This window comes from Macaca fascicularis, chromosome 1 (assembly GCF_037993035.2).
Source record: "Macaca fascicularis isolate 582-1 chromosome 1, T2T-MFA8v1.1".
Taxonomy (NCBI): domain Eukaryota; kingdom Metazoa; phylum Chordata; class Mammalia; order Primates; family Cercopithecidae; genus Macaca; species Macaca fascicularis.
In genome coordinates this window covers 124,313,906-124,333,061 of record NC_088375.1, presented here as the reverse complement: position 1 = coordinate 124,333,061, position 19,156 = coordinate 124,313,906, and the positions used below count along the sequence as shown (strand labels likewise).

Genomic DNA, 19,156 nt, shown 5'->3' with positions numbered 1-19,156 from the left:
AGACCCTCCGTTCCGCAGCGTCGTTGCATGAACCACGCGCTCCTCCCAGGGCTGATGGTGCCACCTGGTGGCACAAAGAGTCCTGCTCACTCTGGGAACTTCGCTCTGGAGCGGGAGAGAAGGAGCGGCTTCTGTGGCCCAGCCCAGCGTGGTGACGTCACGACAGAGTGCCGTTTCTCCCCGCCTCTTCCCCCTCCCGGGAGCTGCCAGTACTTGACGTGGCGTCACCGCCCTCTACCCTCGCTTTGCGTGCGTGTTTGCGTACAGCGGAGGTGGCGGCGCGGGCAGGTCGGAGCTCGGAGCTGCTGCTTCTGGTTCTCTTGTGGCCGCCGTCGCTGTCCGGCTGCCTTGAGCTGCTGAACAGACGAGGCGTGGGCCACAGCACCTCAGAAGCCAACGCAGCTCGACGCAGGGCCCGGCGGGAGGGTGGGCGATCGCGTGTCGGAGGGCGCCGCGCGGGCAGGCGGGCGGGCGCCTGAGGGGGAAAGAGGCGGGGGCGGCGGGTCAGCCGCGGGCCGGGCCGGCCGGGGGATGTCGATGCCTGACGCGATGCCGCTGCCCGGGGTCGGGGAGGAGCTGAAGCAGGCCAAGGAGATCGAGGACGCCGAGAAGTACTCCTTCATGGCCACCGTCACCAAGGCGCCCAAGAAGGTGCGGGGGCTCTGGGTGGCGGCGGGGGCTCGGGCTCCGGCCTCGCGGAAGGGACGCGAGCAAGCCCGGGCTCTGGCTAGTTTGGGACTTCTGGGGCTGGGGTTGGGGTGACTGGGGACGGCGGAGGTGATGTAGGGGGTGACGGCTATGCGGCCCCAGGCCTATCCCGGGTTGAAAAGGCCGCCTCTGACCTCGCTTTCCTTTGTCCCTCGGCCCAAGTCCTCCGGGATCGTTTTGAAACCCGACAGGGCCAGGCCTTAAATTTGCGACTGACTTTTCCTAGATGAAGGTCCTCGAAGACGAGAGTGGGAGGGGGTGAACCAACTCAGTTGACCCTGTGACCGGTCCGGGGGCATGGGGTGTACAGAAAATCTCCTTTCATTTGAGTGGGTAAATCTGGCAGAACTTCCGTCAGATCTTTGGGAGCAGTGGTCGGTTTATCCAACAACTGCGTGATAGCTGGGAGGCAAGAGAAAAGAATGCGTGAAGCTAGCTCTGATATACAGGTGAAAGCAATGAGAGTAACATGAAATTGAAAATCTGTGATTTTAACTTTCTACAGCCTTCCAGTTACTCCGAAATATGTAAGAAATTGACATTTGGAGGGTGGTGACAGCAGACACTGTCATGGATACAGGTGGATCCTAGAGTCATGTGAATAGATTACTTAGGCATCCCTGGAGAAAGGAGCTTGGGTGGGTTGGAGTGGTGGGTGGTAAGGAAAGATTGCTCACTCTTGACTGTACTTTTGAGGCAGAACAAGTTTGATCTATTGTGCTGTGGGTTGAGCTCAAAGGACACCCTTAGAATTCTCTCATAAATGGCAACCTTTGAAGATGTTAGTCTCACTAGCTCTCTGAGTGGTGGAATTGGGATCCTTAATGCTTTCTGATCATTTACTGCCAGCCACATCTTGATTATCCATACACCTGGCACCCAGTTAGCAGTAGATCAGAGAACCTTTACGAAGAGGTGACCTTCCTGAAGCCAGTGAGAGCCCAGATAAATGTCTCCCTTCTCTATAAAGACGGAGTGTTACAAAGCTGTGTCTGCCTGTATGCAGTGTTGAATAGGATGCAGGGCTGAACAAAGCAAGGGCTGCAGGAATAGTTAAGTCCTTGAGGCTTCAACTAGTTAAGCTGTCTTAAGTGGGAGAGATGGCTTTTTTTTTTTTTTTAAGTGAATTAACCTGCCACTCCAGAAATCAAATGCAGGATTAAAAAGACAAGTCGCCATTGTGTGCTTTCATTCTGTTTTTTCACAAAATTAAGAATTTAATTCTTTAAAAGGTTGTGGAAGATCCCTTGACTCTGAGGCATCTGATTAACTTTAGTGCTGTCAGTTCAGTTGACTGCTTTGTTGGGACAATGACCCTTTGCAATCTGCACTATTCTTTGGAGAAACAGTCAGTCCTTATAAGCAGAATGATTGAGAGTGGGACCTTAGGTGAGTTAGAGGAAAGAATGGAAAAGCCCTAATACCTGAATTTCCTAGACTCTGACATCTTTGCTCTTACTTCCCTTTATGTTAGTAAATCTCTATTCTTGAAAGTACCTCTGTTGATAAGACAAAGTCTATATTGTAGATTGTAAAAACTCATTAAGGCAGGAATTCTTGTTCACCTTTGTATCCAGTGTGCCTAGCGTTGTACCCAGCATATAGTAGGTACTCAAATATTAATTGCCCACCTGGCTAACTAGTAACTGAGATGTCCATATAGCTACCTACCAGGAATAACTATCCCTTTTCCCCTCTTCTTCCCAGGAGGAATATTACTAATGTGTATTATTGTCAGGCCAAGTGCTGATGATTTTAGACTTACATTGCATTAGCTAAAAGAAGCAGGCTTTGCCAGGAATGTGGGAAGACCCCGTTTTAAGTTTCCATTTGCCAGTAAATGTGCCCCACCGTGTTTCTTATTAATCTTTCTGGGTTTTATTGTTCAGCATTTACGTAGTACTTTGTAATAAAGTGTTTTATGATGACTAATTACCCTTTCCCTAGTGATGATAAAAGACATTTATTTAGTTAATGGATCAGTTGAGGACTAGTCAAGGTCACATAGCAAGTCCTAGTCTGTTTTTCAGAAGTGCTGAACATTATGACTTAAGTCACTTTTGTACCTCTGCCATGTGTTGATAATGTGAGAAAGCATGGGAAAAGTAAGAGGGAAAAAAGTAACTTGGCATGGTACTTGATGGTGTAGAAAAAGACCTCTTCAAATGGTGCAGTCCTTCACCTATGAGAATTCTACCCTGGCTCTAGACCAGTAATCCTTGGATTATTCTGAAGCCCTGAGGCCGGCCTCAGGAATTGAGGATGTTCTTGATACCAGAGGATATAGGTTACTTCAGGGTGACCTTGATGATCCTCAATTAGATCAGATCCCAGTGTCACTTTCTGGTCAGCTTTTATGCATTTTGTTTGCTTTGTTTGAGATAGAGTCAGTTTTTATTCATTTTGTTTGCTTTGTTTGAGATAGAGTGGATGTCCATCAATTAAAAGTATAAATATCTAGATTCTTCAACTATAATCATGACTTACTCAGTTTTGTATGCCAAGGTCTGTCACACTGCTGTGAACAAAATAGGACTTGTTGGTTTGATTGAAGATTTCAGATATCTGGGTGTCGAGAAGTCAACTAAAGGGGTATGACCTTGAGCAAATTAATTAGCTTTTGTACCTCCATCTCATCTGCCAAATACATGCCTATTTTTTGGAACAGGTGGAGATAGGGGCATGTTGGGGAGTTAAGATAGCAAGTGTAATTTTTTAAAAGTCTTATTTATATATTTATATTCTTCAATGGGTATTTGAAGTGGCTTATAACACAGAACCTATATGTGATATAAGAGGAAGTAAAAACTATAGAAAGAATGAAAAAAATATTGTTAACCTCGAGGGCTAAGATAGTTGATGAGGTCGATCACATGCAACTTTAAACTTTTAGCAACCAGAGGATAAAAAGAATCATAGTTACAGTCTCCTTAGCAGGCATGGGAAATAATACATGTCAGTTCCTCAAGAGGACAACTTTTCCTGACACAGAGTTCTAAAAGAATTTTTCACGGGACTATCTTAATAGCTGTAGTATAATTCACATTGCAAGGCTTGTTCACGACTGTCACTGGTGATTTCAGATGGTATGGCTAGGAAAATTTGAGGTAAGAAAAGGAATCCTTCAGTTGTAAGAGTTAAGTGTACCACAACTGAAGAAGATCCTTGTTTAATGTTGGCAGTTATCAGTCAAACCAAGTAAGTAATGTAGTTCCCCATAACCCCTGGTTATTTATGCCTCTTTTTCTGCTACTTTGTGTAACAGGAGTGATAACTGTCCTTGGACCTTTAGAAATTGACACTGTGTCAAGTTTATTCTTTTTTCATAATATAAACCCAAATCTCCAACTTGTTGGAGAGCTCTTACAATAAGCATGTTTCTCTGGAAGGCCTATCAGAACGTTTGCTGTTCTCTGAACTTCTGAACATTAAGGGCACGCTCCAGAGTGATCCATTAAACATTTTGACCTAGGATCTGTGCAGTCAGACCCACCAGCAAAATGTGGGGAAGGAGAAGAGCACAAAAGAAACTACTTTTGTTTATAGGATATTCTTTATTTGAATGAAGCTATGTGGCACTAATTCATCAAAAGGGTCAGCTGAGACTTAGGAAGCACATCAAGTAGAGCCCCAATGGGTACAGCTTGGCTGTTAACCTGATAGATAAAATCCGGGTTTCTCGTTTTCTCATAAGAGTTATCTTATGGTTAATTTTTGGTGCAATTGTATAGAATTTACACCAGGACTTGTCAGAATCACTGAAAGAAGATTTCATAGGTTGGCATTTCCTATCTTCACATCATTAGTATCTCTTGATTCTCTTTAGAGTGGCTGCTGTTTTAGTAGCAGTCTTTGAAACAGGAGTTGGGGTGTAAGAAGATCCTCTTTTTAAGATTTCTCCACAGATATTGATTACCTCTCTTTTTCTTGTTTGGTTTAGTTAGTTACACTCTAGTTTCCAGATTACTTTGTTCTAAGTTCCTTTAGACATTTAGCTTGTAACAGAAAGAAATCTGTTAGAAGATTTCTAGATCAGTAGTTGTCTAGATCTTTTGCTGCCAAGGTTACAAAGATACACCTTTTCTTTTATCAGGAGTGTGTCATTTGGATCCAGAGTGTTTTACCCAATATAATATTCTTTTTTAAAATGTATTTTTATTTTTTATAGAGATGGGGAAATCCCTGTGTTGCCCAGGCTTGTCTCGAACTCCTGGGCTCAAGCGATTTCCCACCTCGGCCTCCCGAAGTGCTGGGATTACAGGCATGAGCCACCATGCCCACCCTCAATATAGTATTCTTGGAAAGTTGTCTATAAAAGCTATTTGATACATGGAAACATGCAGGTCTTTAGTTGCCTGTGACTCCTAGCAAGTGTACTCTGCCACTCCAAGTAGTTAATGATCTGTAAATAAGCACTTTAATGCCCTCTTGGGGTTGTTTTAAAGGAACTGGCGAGTAAAGGAGAATCATTTATACCTACCTGTTTCTCAAGTTTGGGAATGTGAGTATTGCATTTTTAGAAAGAATGTCAACCCTGATTATACTGGACACATTTTATTATAATTCAGAACTGAGTAGTAACTCAGAACACATGCTAATAAGGTGCATCAGATGCATTCCTATCATGCGTGAAGGACAACCTGTGTGCATAGACCAGAGTTTTTTCATCTGAGAATCCCAAATTGAAGACAAATTCTTACCACAAATTTTCCTTTTGATTATTGTCAATACTATCAGTGCCTGTTGTGTAGTAAGCAGTTAATAAAAATTCACACAGAATTGCAGTTGCCTTTCCTCTTCTGATTCCATATTTTCCTTTGACTCACTCAAGTAGTTCTTTTGTCTCACTATTGCTTGGCTGTTACATGAGACCCCTTTAACTTCCCGTTTCTGTTCCTAAAACTGTGAGTAGTAGTACAACGTAAGTTAGGCACTTGATTTTTGGAGTCAGTTTTACCTTTAGTCTCTACCATCTACTAGTTGTGGGACATTCAACAAGTGAGCGTCCTTTTCTCATCTATAAAATGGGGAACAATGATAGTGCTACCTCTATAGATGGTTGAGAGGATTAGCATTTAGTAAATATTAATTAGTGGCTTATTTTGTACCTAGAGTGACCATATATTCTGGTTTGCCTGGTGCAATTCTGGTTTATACGTGTTATCCTAGCATGCAGTCCAATGAGTGCCTCCGCAACTCTGAAAGTTACCCTGGTTTATGTGGCCACCCTATTTATAACTCTCTGGATGATGCAACACGATAGTGCAAATGAGAGCCTAATTTTGAAATGTTAAAAAACCAAAACAAAGAAGTTTTTATTGGAATGTCTTTTCAATAGGAAAATTTTTTTTCTGACAAAAATGTTATTTTATATAGAGCTTACAGCTACTGAACCCCAAAACATTTTGTTGATTACGGGGGGCGGGGTATATAGACAGAAATCTTAGAGCTTTTGGTGGAGTTGAGATGTCCTCTACCTTACCATTCCCCCATTCGTCCCCCATAATACATAATGCACTCATAGAATGTGGGTATTTGTCAGACAGTGGGCCAGTCTCAGTCCAGGAGTTTATTTCCTTAAACTGCAGGTGTTTAGGGGTTTTCCCAAACTAGAATCCTTGAATTACATTAAATAATTCCAAAGACTGCTGAACTGTGACTTTATCATTTTAGATATGTACTCCAGCACCCCGCCCCACATCCCTGCAGGTACTATTTTTTTTTGCTCTTAACAGCTTGCTCCTAATTGTGTATAACTGATTTTCTCCTGTAGAAATGTGTGGCCTTTGCTGCATGCCACTTATAGAACTAGAGTAGAGCATCCATGCCTTTATTGAGAGACTCAGGCTGGTTTCATTTTTGTTTCTATCTCTGTTTAATTTTTCTAAAGGATTTAGCCTGGTGCCTTACTCTCAGAATGTAGATAATGATTGATACTGCTTAGCAGTATACACTGGGCGACTTAATCATTTACTACCCAAATGGGACACAAAGTAAAAAGTTTAATAAACTACTGGTGAAAGGTAGTATTTGGAATCCTGGGGTAGAGATTGGGAAAGTGCGTTTGAGAACCACAGGTACAAGACTCTCCAAGCATGCTCCTGCTTTCTTACCATAAAAGCCCCAATGCCTCCGCTAATGTGCCTGTGTACTTAACCTGTGGGGCTTAATGGGCTTAACATGTTCTCCCCTACCAGCCCTAGCCAGTTCACTTGTTTTAAAGTGGACAGCCTGTACTCAGTTGTGTGATGGAAATGAGGCGTATTAAACAGGAGGGGTCTGAGACTGCTCTCTGTTCCATGCTGTTCATCTTGGACCTGCCTCAGGCTTACTTCTTCACAGTTTGAGGAACTGCCCAGCAAGAGCACACCCTGTTGTTGACATGTTTTTCTCTTTTCTCCGGAACCTGTGAGTGTACGATGGCATTAGTGGAATCCCTCTGAGCCTGTGTGCCAAGGAAAATACTACTGTGCTGATCCACAATAATGCGTGGCTCAGTGTGAGCTAGATGGTAAATCTGTGAGTGACAGAGTAAAGGGGCAGGAGGCTGGAGGAGATAAGTGTAACCATCTTTCATTCACTTAGACCTCCTGAATGAGTTTTGAGCAATGAGAGGATTGTGGAAGTTCTGTTTTTAATAAATGGCTCCAACTCTTCTAGTACTTACTACTTGTATTAAGGTGAACCTTTGGGACATAGGTTTCCATGTGCATAATGGGAAGTACTTCGTCCCTTTTCCCCCAGGACTGGCTTGACCTCACGTCAGAGTTTTTGGGCCATGACCTGTTTCCTTTGTGGTTCCAAAAATCAGGGGGAAAAAGAGAGAGAGAGAGAGAGAGAGAGAGAGAGAGAGAGAGACCTATCATAAAAGTTAATAGGACAGGCCGGGCACGATGGCTCATGCCTGTAATCCCAGCACTTTGGGAGGCCGAGGCGGGTGGATCATGAGGTCAGGAAATCAAGACCATCCTGGCCAGCCTGGTGAAACCCCATCTCTACTAAAAATACAAAACAAATTACCTAGGTGTGGTGGCACACACCTGTAGTCCCAGCTACCCAGGAGGCTGAGGCAGGAGAATCGCTTGAACCTGGGAGGCGGAGGTTGCAGTGAGCCAAGATCGCACCACTGCACTCCAGCCTGGCGATAGAGTGAGACTCCGTCTCAAAAAAAAGTTAATAGGACAGAGATTCTGATCTGCCCTCTTTGACCAGACCCACCCCTTCTCCTTCCTCAAAGACTTTAAGGAAAAGACTTCAGGTTCTCATGACTGTTAGCTTTATTTTGGAGATGTAGAAAAGAGATTCACCTTGAATTTTCAAAATGCACATCCCCGTCTTTGTTTCTAATTTTAGAAGAGAGGTCAATAAGTAGACAGATTTGTGTAGAAGATAGAGAATTAGAATATGCTTCTTTTTTGCCTATTTGAGGGAATGCTCTTGAGAATCACTGGATTAGAGACCGTAGAACAATGGTTCTTACTCTTTGAGTCAGAGGTCCTTTTAAGAATTTAATGAAAATCCTGGTTCTTTCCTCAGGAAAATTCAGGAGCACAGGAATTTGCATACTCTGTTAGAGGATTTATGGGACTTCTGAAACTCATGGATCCTGGGTTTTAAAGCCCTGATATAGAAGGCCAGGCCTCCAAGCCACACTATCTCTTTTCATTACAAGTCCACAAACTACTAAGAGATTAAGTTTCCAGCCTGCAGTTTGTCCTTATGGCTTGGAACAAAGCTGAGGTTGTTGGCGTTGTCAGCTGCCTCTTTGGGATGCTCCTCAGCTTCCCAGAAGACTCATTAAAAGTGCCTTGAGAGTTCAGCTCAGGAACTTACACACATTGGAACCAGCATTTCGACCACTTCGGGGATTTTTTTGGTATTACCTTAACTCTACCGCTCTTCATATGAAATGCGGATGCCCCTGAAGCTTCAGAGCTGATTCCATAGGAGTGTTTGAAATAGGAGCTCACATAGTAGATTATCAAAACTAAGCAAAATAATTTTCTTCTCTGTGTCTCTCAAAAATAAGTTTGATTTCAATGTAGTACTTCTCAAACTTATATCTTAAGGACTGACCTGATGATATTTGAATCTTACTCGTCATTTGACTTTTCTAGATGGAACATGTTGAGGGCAAAGACCATATCTCACATATATGTATATAGTACCTGACAGATAATACTGTCAATAAATGTTTATTGAATAAAATAATGTGAGATAATCATTCCTAGGAGAAAGTAAGTTGGACTTGTGTGGTGGCTTTGACTCACTTTCCCTTTCAGTTGGCTGGGGTGATTTTTCTAACTCTTAGAGCCCTCTCACATAGGTGTAAGGAAGTACCGAGAACTGCAGGTGAGAAATTGATGAGAATTTCCAACTTAATATATCCCTTTATAATGCCAGAAATAGGAGGTCAGGGAGAAGACATCTGAATATATGCCTCCAGCTTCTTAGCCCAGTGGCAGTGGGCATAGGGATATCCTTAGACAATAACGGGGAAGGTGACTTGAATTTCTCACCATTGAAACAACTTTTAAGCCCTTAGCATTAGGGACACTGCCCAAAGTTGAAACTGGTATCCTGGTTTATACATGCTCTTGATTTAAAGAACAGGGAGGTTTTCACATAGGGTGTTTGAGGTTTGGGGATTTGTGATGAGTTGAATAGTTTGATTTTGAAAAGTACATTGGAACTCTGAAAGTAATAAACAATAGCTCTGCCCGGCAGTGATGAGCAAACTTCTGGTTCTTACTCTGCAACCCTGGCTTCCCCTTCTGAGCCAAAGGCTGCGTTTGATGCTCAAAAGCTATACATGCCCTTCTCTCTTTGAAACACACCTTCTTTAGAATTACAGTCTTCTGGGAACCAGGCCAATGCTTGTCCTAGCCAGAAGCTCAGGCTGTAGTTGGCACTAAATTTTGTCTGTTCTGTTTCACTTCAAGTGTGTAACTTAGGCAAGATTCAGGGGAAAGGGAGACCTTCAGAATTTTGCTATTTTGTGTTGTTTGTTTGTTTGAGATGGATTTTCGCTCTTGTCGCCCAGGCTGGAGTGTGATGGCACGATCTCGGCTCACTGCAATCTCTGCCTCCCGTGTTCAACAGATTCTCCTGCCTCAGCCTCCCAGGTAGCTGGGATTACAGGCATGTGCCACCACACCTAATTGTGTGTATGTGTGTGTGTGTGTGTGTGTGTGTGTGTGTGTGTGCGCGTGTGTGTGTTTTGTAGAGATGGGATTTCACCATGTTGGTCAGGGTGGTCTTGAACTCCTGACCTCAGGTGATCCACCACCCTCAGCCTCCCAAAGTGTTGGGATTACAGACGTGAGCCACTGCGCCCGGCGAATTTTGCTATTTTGGAAGTTGAAATAGGTGCTTCGGTAACTAATTCAGTTTCCTGTGGGTGGCCAGGTGGTATCCCACTTCTAATTCAATACTTGAGGGTTCGGTGCCCAGCTTCTGAGCACCAGATTTCTTAGCAAGCAAGACATGAAGATTCCCAGTGTTCATTTGTGAGAAGTAGCCCAGCTGGCTTGTCATGCTGGACTAGATGAATTGTGAATGTTAATTATATTGATAATACAGTGGCCTTGGTAACAGACTTGTAGCTGCTGTAGAATCTGTTTACTTCAGGTTTGTAACAGAAAAGAGACCAAGCTGGTTGGGAACATGGTGTTCTCAGTGTAATAAGATGTATTGTAAGTCCAAGGAAAATGCATCTTGGAGGGGCTGACCTTATTGCACCCCTTCCCCAAGATTTTACAGAGAGAAACACTATTCTGGGGATAGTTTCTGTTCTTGTTCACCAATCAAGAATGAACTGAGGTTGGGAAAGGCTGGGTTTTCAGTGGAAGTGGGATAAAGTGAGTTTACAGATCATAAAGTTTAGAAGGAGAACACCTTTGTTAAGCACCTTATTTCTCTACGTAGTTTATAATTAGGAGGGGATGGCTGATGAGATTAGTTTTGGCCCTTGTGTTCAGAAGGTGGAGCCCCTCCTATTTGGGGAGTAGGGGGTTCATAATTCTGTACATTCTTATTCCACAGTGAGGGGATTAGCTGAGCGCTGGGCATGTTTGGAATGAGAGCACTTTGCCAATTTTTACTGAATTTGGACCAAACCGTAATAAAAATACAGTCTCTGTCTTCCTCAGACAGTCTCTTTGTCGTATTCTCCTAACCCCTGTGGATCCCTCTGATGGATTGTCTGTTCCTAACAGATGGAGTTGGTATTAAAGGGAGATTCTCTACTTCCTTCGCCTTATTTGTTTTATTTCTGAACAAGGCATATCTAATGCATTTGTTCCCTGTGTTGGAAGTTGCTTTGTCAAGAGCCTGGTAAACTCAGTGTGCTTGTGTTTCCTTTTCTGATCCTGCTTAGATTATTTCTTAGATCAGCACTTCTCATTCTGTAGAAGGAGAAGAAGGTATCAGTCACATGGGGAGCTTTTTGCAGTAACTCATTACCTGGTTCTAAACTAGAGCTGTGGGCCAGGCGCGGTGGCTCAAGCCTGTAATCCCAGCACTTTGGGAGGCCGAGACGGGCGGATCACGAGGTCAGGAGATCGAGACCATCCTGGCTAACACGGTGAAACCCCGTCTCTACTAAAAAATACAAAAAACTAGCCGGGCGAGGTGGCGGGCGCCTGTAGTCCCAGCTACTCGGGAGGCTGAGGCAGGAGAATGGCGTAAACCCGGGAGGTGGGGCTTGCGGTGAGCTGAGATCCGGCCACTGTACTCCAGCCTGGGCGACACAGCGAGACTCCGTCTCAAAAAAATAAAAAAATAAATAAACTAGAGCTGTGTAATCAGAATGGGGGAGGAGCTGAGAGTAAGAGAGCAGATGGAGAATCGATTGACATTTTGAAACAGCTTCACCAGATAAACTTGAAAGCTCCCAGATTTAGAACTATTCTTTTAGATTATCTAGCAAGACTGGCCAACACTGTTAGGAAATGTAATATTCAGATGCTAATGGGCCAGGCACGGTGGCTCATGCCTGCAATCCCAACACTTTGGGAGGCCAAGGCAGGCAGATCACTTCAGATCAGGGTTCGAGACCAGCCTGGCCAACATGGCAAAACCCCATCTCTACTAAAAATACAAAAATTAGCCGGGTGTTGTGGCGGGTGCCTGTAGGCCCATCTACTCAGGAGGCTGAGGCAGGAGAATCACTTGAATCCATAGGGCGGAGGAGGTTGCAGTGAGCCGAGATGGCGTGACTACGCTCCAGCCTGGGCAACAGAGCAAGACTATGTCTCAAAAAAGAAAAAAAAGATGGTAATGCAGCTACCACCTTTCCTGGATGATTCTGATCACAAGGAGAAATATTGGTCCTCCCTTGTGTGAAAGGTCCTGAAAATAGTCTACTGTTGCTCTTTTTCTGCAAGTATTCGGAGTAAACCATGACCAGAAATCATGTAGCCCTGTCTGCTCAGGATGCAGTGTCCCAGGACCTGTGCTAGGCACTTAGGGCACATCAGTGAACAAAACAGAGATTCATACTCTGTAGAGCTGACATTCTTGTGAGGTTATTATTTGGATCATTTAAGTCCAGTGTAGTGGTTCTTAACCATTTGGGGTTTGGAACCCTCTGAGAGATGTGTACATATTCCAGCAAAATGCACATAGTCATGTGTCACTTAACAAGGGGGATACATTCTGTAAGCTGTGTCCTTAGGTGATTTTGTTGTTGTGCAAACATCATAGAGACTTTAAATGACTGACAGCACAGTAGGTTTGTTACACCAGCATTACCACAAACATGTGAGTAATGCGCTGCACTACAGTGTCACCAGGCAATAGGAATTTTTCAGCTCTATCATATTCTGTGGAACCACCACTGTATATGTGGTCCATCATTGACCAACCTTTATTGCACAGCACAGGACCATATAAGAGGAAATTGGCAGCCTGAAGCCCATCCATGGACCCAGTGCTAAGAACCTAGAAGACTTGTCTAGAATTGAGGATGTGGTGATTGGGATAAAACCAGGCCCTGAATTGGGTGTTTGGAACCATTATCTCCTAGCCAGACTGGGTTGTAGTTTCTTGATCTGTACAGCCAGAGCAGTGTGTAAACAACTCAAGGATATCACTAGAAAAACAGGGAATGGCTAAGCCTTCTCTAAGCTAAAGAGTCTGTGTTTTATGTGAAATGCTAAGAATGATTCTGACTCTGTTCTCACTGTTAACCCTAGTTTCTGGTTGGCTGGGCTTCTGGCGTTCAATAGATTAAAAGTCAGGTCAGAATAAGAATTTCCCTAATGTGCTAATTTATATTATGAATTCCTAGACTGACAGTGATAGTAAAGTTATAAAGATCACAAGAAGAGGACATTTTAGTGAAATTCTGGCTTCAAAAACACAGAAAGTGACAGGAGTTGGTTGAGGGGCTGATGAAATAGCCAAAGAGTAAAGATTAGAGAAAGATGACAGGAAGAAAAGGAGGGCAGAACTCAGGCAGTCGACTAAGCTGGTGAGCCAGTAGCCAGGAGAGTAGCTTTCTCCTTAAGCCATAGTGAGCCGATCTGAGACTTACATACAGAAAAATACTCCTTTTTGGTCTTAGAGGGGTCTGTCACTGTTGCTTTGTTACCAAATAGGACCCGGGATAAAAAGGAGGAGGGCAGATAAGGGTTTGCCTGATTTATACCAATGTTAATCTATCTTTGTTGCTGGAAAAGTTGGTATTAAACTTGAAAGAATGGCCAAACCATGCCTGAGGGTTGGTGCAGTGTGTAACACGTACTGCAGAAACATGAATGAAATGGGACACTGGGAGAGAGAATTATGTAGGAAGATAGCCAGATTTAGAGGTTGGAGCACAGAGTCCTGTGCCAGTTCCACCTTTACCTCCCTGAAATCTGATCTTTAATATAACCATAGGCCAAGACCTCTTTACTTTAGGTTGATCTTTACAGGGATACCTAAGGGAGACTTTCCATATACACACTGAAAGGTAGCTGAATAAGGGCTGTGTTCAGGCTAAACTTGTATAAACTCATCTCATTAGAGAACAGAGCCCACAGTCCTCCCCAGAGGAGTGAGGAGGCTCTAGATGGTTCCAGTTATAACTGCTCTCCAGCATATGGAAAAACGGTTCTGCTATGAAACCTTCCAGCCAGCTATTCACATAAAGACATCTCATTGTTTGCTCAGTGGTGCATTAAAGCTGAGGCTGCCTAAGCTAGATAATATAATCACATACCAATTATCTTTTTTTTTTTTTTTTTTAAAGAACCCCTTTAAAATAACCAAAAGAATTTCACACCTCACTTCCTGGGACTGGGTCTGTTTTGCAGTTGTATTCAGCTTGTGAAGTTATATAGTTAAAACTTGCTACTCGGTTTTCAGAAAAATTATTCTTAAAAATTATAATTAAAAATTCTTATTCTTGGGCCAGGTGTGGTGGCTCATGCCTGTAATGCTAGCACTTGGGGAGGCCAAAGCAGGAGGATCCTCTGAGCCCAGGAGTTTGAGGCCAGCCTGGGTAACACAGGGAGACCCTGTCTCTAAAAAATAAAAATAAATAAAAATTATTGTTTTTTTGAAACCGAGTTTCACTCTTTTCCCCAGGCTAGAATGCAGTGGCGTGATCTCAGCTCACTACCATCTCCGTCCCCTGGGTTCAAGCGATTCTCTTGCCTCAGCCTCCTGAGTAGCTGGGATTACAGGTGCCCACCACCACTCCTGGCTGATTTTTGTATTTTTAGTACAGACGAGGTTTTGCCATGTTGGCCAGGCTGGTCTCAAACTTCTGACCTCAGGTGATCCACCCACCTTGGCCTCCCAAAGTGCTAGGATTACAGGTGTGGGCCACCGAGCCTGGCCATAAAAATTCTTAAGTGAAAATTTTTCTCTATTCATTGAGTATTGGATATTTTTTTCAACCTTATTAAAGTATAATTGACAAGTGAAAACTGTATGTATTTGGGCCAGGAGCAGTGGCTCACGTCTTTGGGAGGTTGAAGTGGGAAGATTGTTCAAGGCCAAGAGTTCAAGACCAGCCGGGGCAACATAATGAAATCCCCATCTTTTACAAAAAAGGAAAAAAAAAAATCAACTGGGCATGGTGGCACATGACTGTTATCCTAGCCACTCAGGAGGCTGAGGCCGGAGGATTGCTTGAGCCCAGAAGTTGGTTGCAGTGAGCTATGATCCTGCCACTTTACTCTAGTCGGGGTGACAGCAAGACTCTGTCTCTTAAAAAAAAAAGAAGTATTCAAGGTGTACAGTGTGATATTTTGATGTATACATTGTGAAATTATTACCACAGTCAAGCTAGCTAATATATCCATCACCTCATAGTTACTTTGTGTGTATGTGTGTGTTGTATGTGATGAGAATACTTAGGATCTACTCTTAGCAAATTTCTGGTATACAATATGTTATTGTTAACTGTAGTCACTGTGCTGTTCATTAACTCTCCAGAACTTATTTATCTTATAACTCCATACTGTACCCTTTAACCAACATTTCCTCATTTCTTCCACCTTCCTGACTCCTGGTAAGAACCTTCTGCTTTTTGCTTCTATGAGTTTGGCTTTTTTAGATTGCACATAAAAGTGAGATTATTTAATTGATTACTTTAAATAAATACCTACCATAACTTTGAAACCAAGATTCAGTAATCACATATCATGTTACTTAAATCCAGAATACTTCAATAAAAATAATAGCCTTACAAGAACTTTTGTTAGTCATAGTAGTCACAAAGGTGGTACCAGAAAGTGGAAACACATCAATGGTAATTTTTTTTTTTTTTTAACCCGAGGTCTTCAAATTTAATATAACTTTTTTTTTTTTTTTTTTTGAGACAGGGTCTTGCTCTGTACACTGGCACAGTCACAGCTCACTGCAGCCTCGACCTCCCAGGCTCAAGTGATTCTTCCACCTCAGCCTCCCGAGTAGCTGGGACTACAAGTGCGCACCACCATTCCCCGCTAATTTTTTTTATTTGTTGTAGAGCCAAGGGCTCACAATGTTGCCAGGGCTGGTCTCAAATTCCTGGGCTCAAGGGGTCCTCCCTCCTCAGCCTCCCAAAGTGCTTGGTTTATAAGTGTGAGCCACTGCACCTGGCCAAATATAACTCTTTTTCTGTTGGTAGAATTCAACTTTGCTAGATCTTTTAGACATAAGATGTGAAGTGACTTGGAAAGGGTGCTTTTTGAGTGGCACACTACAGATGAGAAAGGAACCTAATGGAATGTTTTTAGTTTAAAAGAAATTCTCTGATTGTGCTAAGTGTAGATGTGTGAAAGAAGTAGTCCTCCAGCACCATTCAGCACAGGATAAACCCCTTCAAAAAGCACATTTAAAGTATATTCTCTGTTGCATGTTTTAGAATATGGTAACTTCTCATGAAATAACCAGCGAATTTCCCCAGTGACCAAAAGAGGAAAAAGAAAAAATCAGTGGTCAATTTAACTATACTAAACTAAAATTTTTGCTTAAACACTGGTGGAAATGATACAAATAGGGACTTCTGAATTAATTTCTTTTGTCCTAGAAAAGTAGTCAAGATTAGATTGCCCATACGTTCTCCTCCTTACTCCATTCCCAAAAGACAATGGAAGTATATTCTAGAATGAAACATTTTGTTACCACAGTGTTTGGGCTCTGCTTTTACTGGACTCTCCCCACCCTTTCTAGGTCTATGGAGCAGTACTTCTCAATGGCAATTCGTTGGCAACTTAAAAACATTACATTTCTTTGCATCATTTTACTTTTCTGAAAATTAGTAAAGATTTTTGGAACTGAAAGAATTATTTTCCTTTACCAATGCTTACAAATGTTTATCTGGTATTATAAGCTCAGAAAGCTTATAGTGCAAAAGTAGACCATTCCAAGGTAACCTGACCCCTTGGAAATAAAGGGGAAAGCTGCCATTTCCCCAGTCTATTCCAAAAGAAGGAAAATAGAACTGGGCTTGTGGGTGGGTTTTTTTGTTTTGTTTTGTTTTGTTTTGTTTTTTTGCTTTTTGCTTTTTAAATCTCAGTGTTGGTAGCAAATTGCCTTAAGCAAATCACTTAACCCCAACTCCTGTTGTTTTCTCATTTGTGAAGCATAGATGCAACATTCAAAGGATTCTGGAATGTTTTAAAAATGCAAATCCTCTATAAATTGTAAGCCACAGGTATTGAGGCAAAGCACTTAAAGTCATATAAATCTAGGCATTCAAGATCTTGGTGTCCACCCTACTAGTAAGTGTGGATTTCAAACTTCCTGTCCAATCAACTTTAAGTAAAAATCTTCATCTAGTGCTGTCAGGTGGTGGTACCAGTGATGCTTGTTATTTGTATGCCAAAAGTTCAACAAAAATGGTTTGTAAACTATTTAGATCAGTGATATTCTAGCAGTGATACATATTGACAAAATTTGTCGATATTTTCCTATACAAAATTTAATTTTTTTTTTTTTTTTGAGACAGTCTCGCTGTGTCGCCTAGGCTGGAATGCAGTGGTGTGATCTTGGCTCACTGCAACCTCCACCTCCCAGGTTCAAGTGATTCTCCTGCCTCAGCCTCCCGAGTAACTGAGACTACAGGCACGTGCCACCATGCCCGGCTGATTTTTGTAATTTTAGTAGAGACGTGGTTTCACCATATTGGTCAGGCTGGTCTCAAACTCCTGACGTTAGGTGATCCACCCCCCGTCGACCTCCCAAAGTACTGGGATTACAGGCATGAGCCACCGCACCCCGCCTTGACAGCTTTTTCTTTCCCTGAGCCTATACTAGTTGGTTCTTATACCCTATGAACAAATACAAAATGATTCCCAAGTGAAAAAAACAAGGTGCAGACTATATTATCATGCTACCTTTTGACTAAGGGAGGGAAAATAATATGTATTTGCTTCCCACACTCCTAAAAAGAAACATAAAAAAGATAAACCAGAAACCAGTGAAAATGGGGAGGGACACGCAGAGTATCGGGGCTAGGAATAGCCGTGAAACTTCTCTGAGTATACCTTTTAAAGTTTTGAGACATGTAAATGTTTTATATGTCAAAATCAAAGAGAAAAAAGGAAACCTTTAAGTTGCTTACAAACAAAAAGGAATGAACCCAAGTAAAATATAAAATCCAAAGCTAATATATCAAATTGATTACTCAGTCACCCAGAAAATAGTACTTTGACTATACATCTTTATGAAATATATTCTGAGGACGAAAAGAACTTCGATGAAACCTTGACACTTCACTCAGTAAATTTTGGTGCATAATATAATTAGTCTTGTCATTTTGAAACTATTTTATATGCATTATAGAATAAATCAAATAAGTAAACATTTATTAGAGATGACATACAAATAGTAAAACTTGTTTTAAAAAGTAATATTGAATCTGAAGTAGAAATATCAATATGAACTCATAAGTAAAATGATTGATTTTTCTCTCTACCAAAAGAACCTAGGCGTAGAGGCATCTCTAATAGCAATTATCACACCTCTTACTCCAGATACTAGCTTCTAAATACTACCCCCTCCTAAAAGAAAGGCTCCTGAGAGAAATGGTTGAATCCGAGTTTGGAGAAGAGGAAGAATAAGGTGAGCCTGGTATATCTTCTTTTGTCAAAACGAGTGGAAGGACTGTAATGGAATCATGTCAAAAGGACAGAAGAGCCAGCTTGAAGGAGGCTCCCACTGGCCCAATTTGAGACAATATGAGTATTCAGTGCAATTAATGTGTAATTAAGTGTAATCTGTTAAATACATAAAAATCTGAATGACAAATGGAGAAGAGTTTTCTTTGCAAAAGAATGCAAGCTAATGTGAAAGGATTGATAGAAAAATACAAGTTGTGATTCTATAACCTTCCCAATATAATTGGTTCAGGCAAGGATTATTAACAGATGGTAAAGTCATTAGGGAATAGGATATTAACATGTTGAAAAAAAGTATCGCCCTACAAATTAACTTTTACTTGCAAAAGAGAAAATGTACCTTTCAAAGGAGAGATCTGATGGTCTCACTTTAACGAGGACTCAATCTTAGCATTGCTAATAGTGGAACAACCTGACATGTGCCTCCTAATAATGATGCTAGGTGAAATATACTACATAATCCAGGAAATTTTAACCTTTTTCTAATAAAACCTCAGAACTGAACTTCCAGTTTGTAGGAAGGAAACCCTCTGAAAAATTCAAAACATGAGTGATTTTATGAGACAATTAATCTGGGTTCCTCAAAGAAAAGCCAGTATCACAAGGGGCTGGGGGACATTGGAGAGACTGTTCTAGATTAGCAGAGGCTAACAGAACCTAACAACCAACTGCATTTAATGAACCTTGAATCCATGCTGGGTTGGCAGGGTTGAGGAGACTGTTGGGATATAAAAAATATTCTTGAGAAAATTAGGGAAATTTGAATATAATCTGGACAGTCTGGATATATGATGATATAGAATAATTGTTAATATTAAGTGTGATATGTCATCAAGGTTCTGTAGGAG

At 42.0% G+C, this 19,156-nt stretch overlaps 1 protein-coding gene across 2 annotated transcripts in view; it reads left to right on the top strand.

Moving 5' to 3' along the window:
• The first annotated feature begins 242 nt into the window (after positions 1-242).
• Positions 243-19,156, top strand: part of AHCYL1 (adenosylhomocysteinase like 1) — a 40,860-nt gene continuing 21,946 nt past the window's right edge. For both annotated transcript variants that reach the window (XR_012416671.1, XM_005542429.4), the window contains exon 1: positions 243-651. Coding sequence is in view for 1 of the 2 variants with exons in the window: in XM_005542429.4 (XP_005542486.1) it covers positions 532-651 (120 nt within the window). In the remaining variant the exon portion in view is untranslated. The remainder of the gene's footprint in view (positions 652-19,156) is intronic.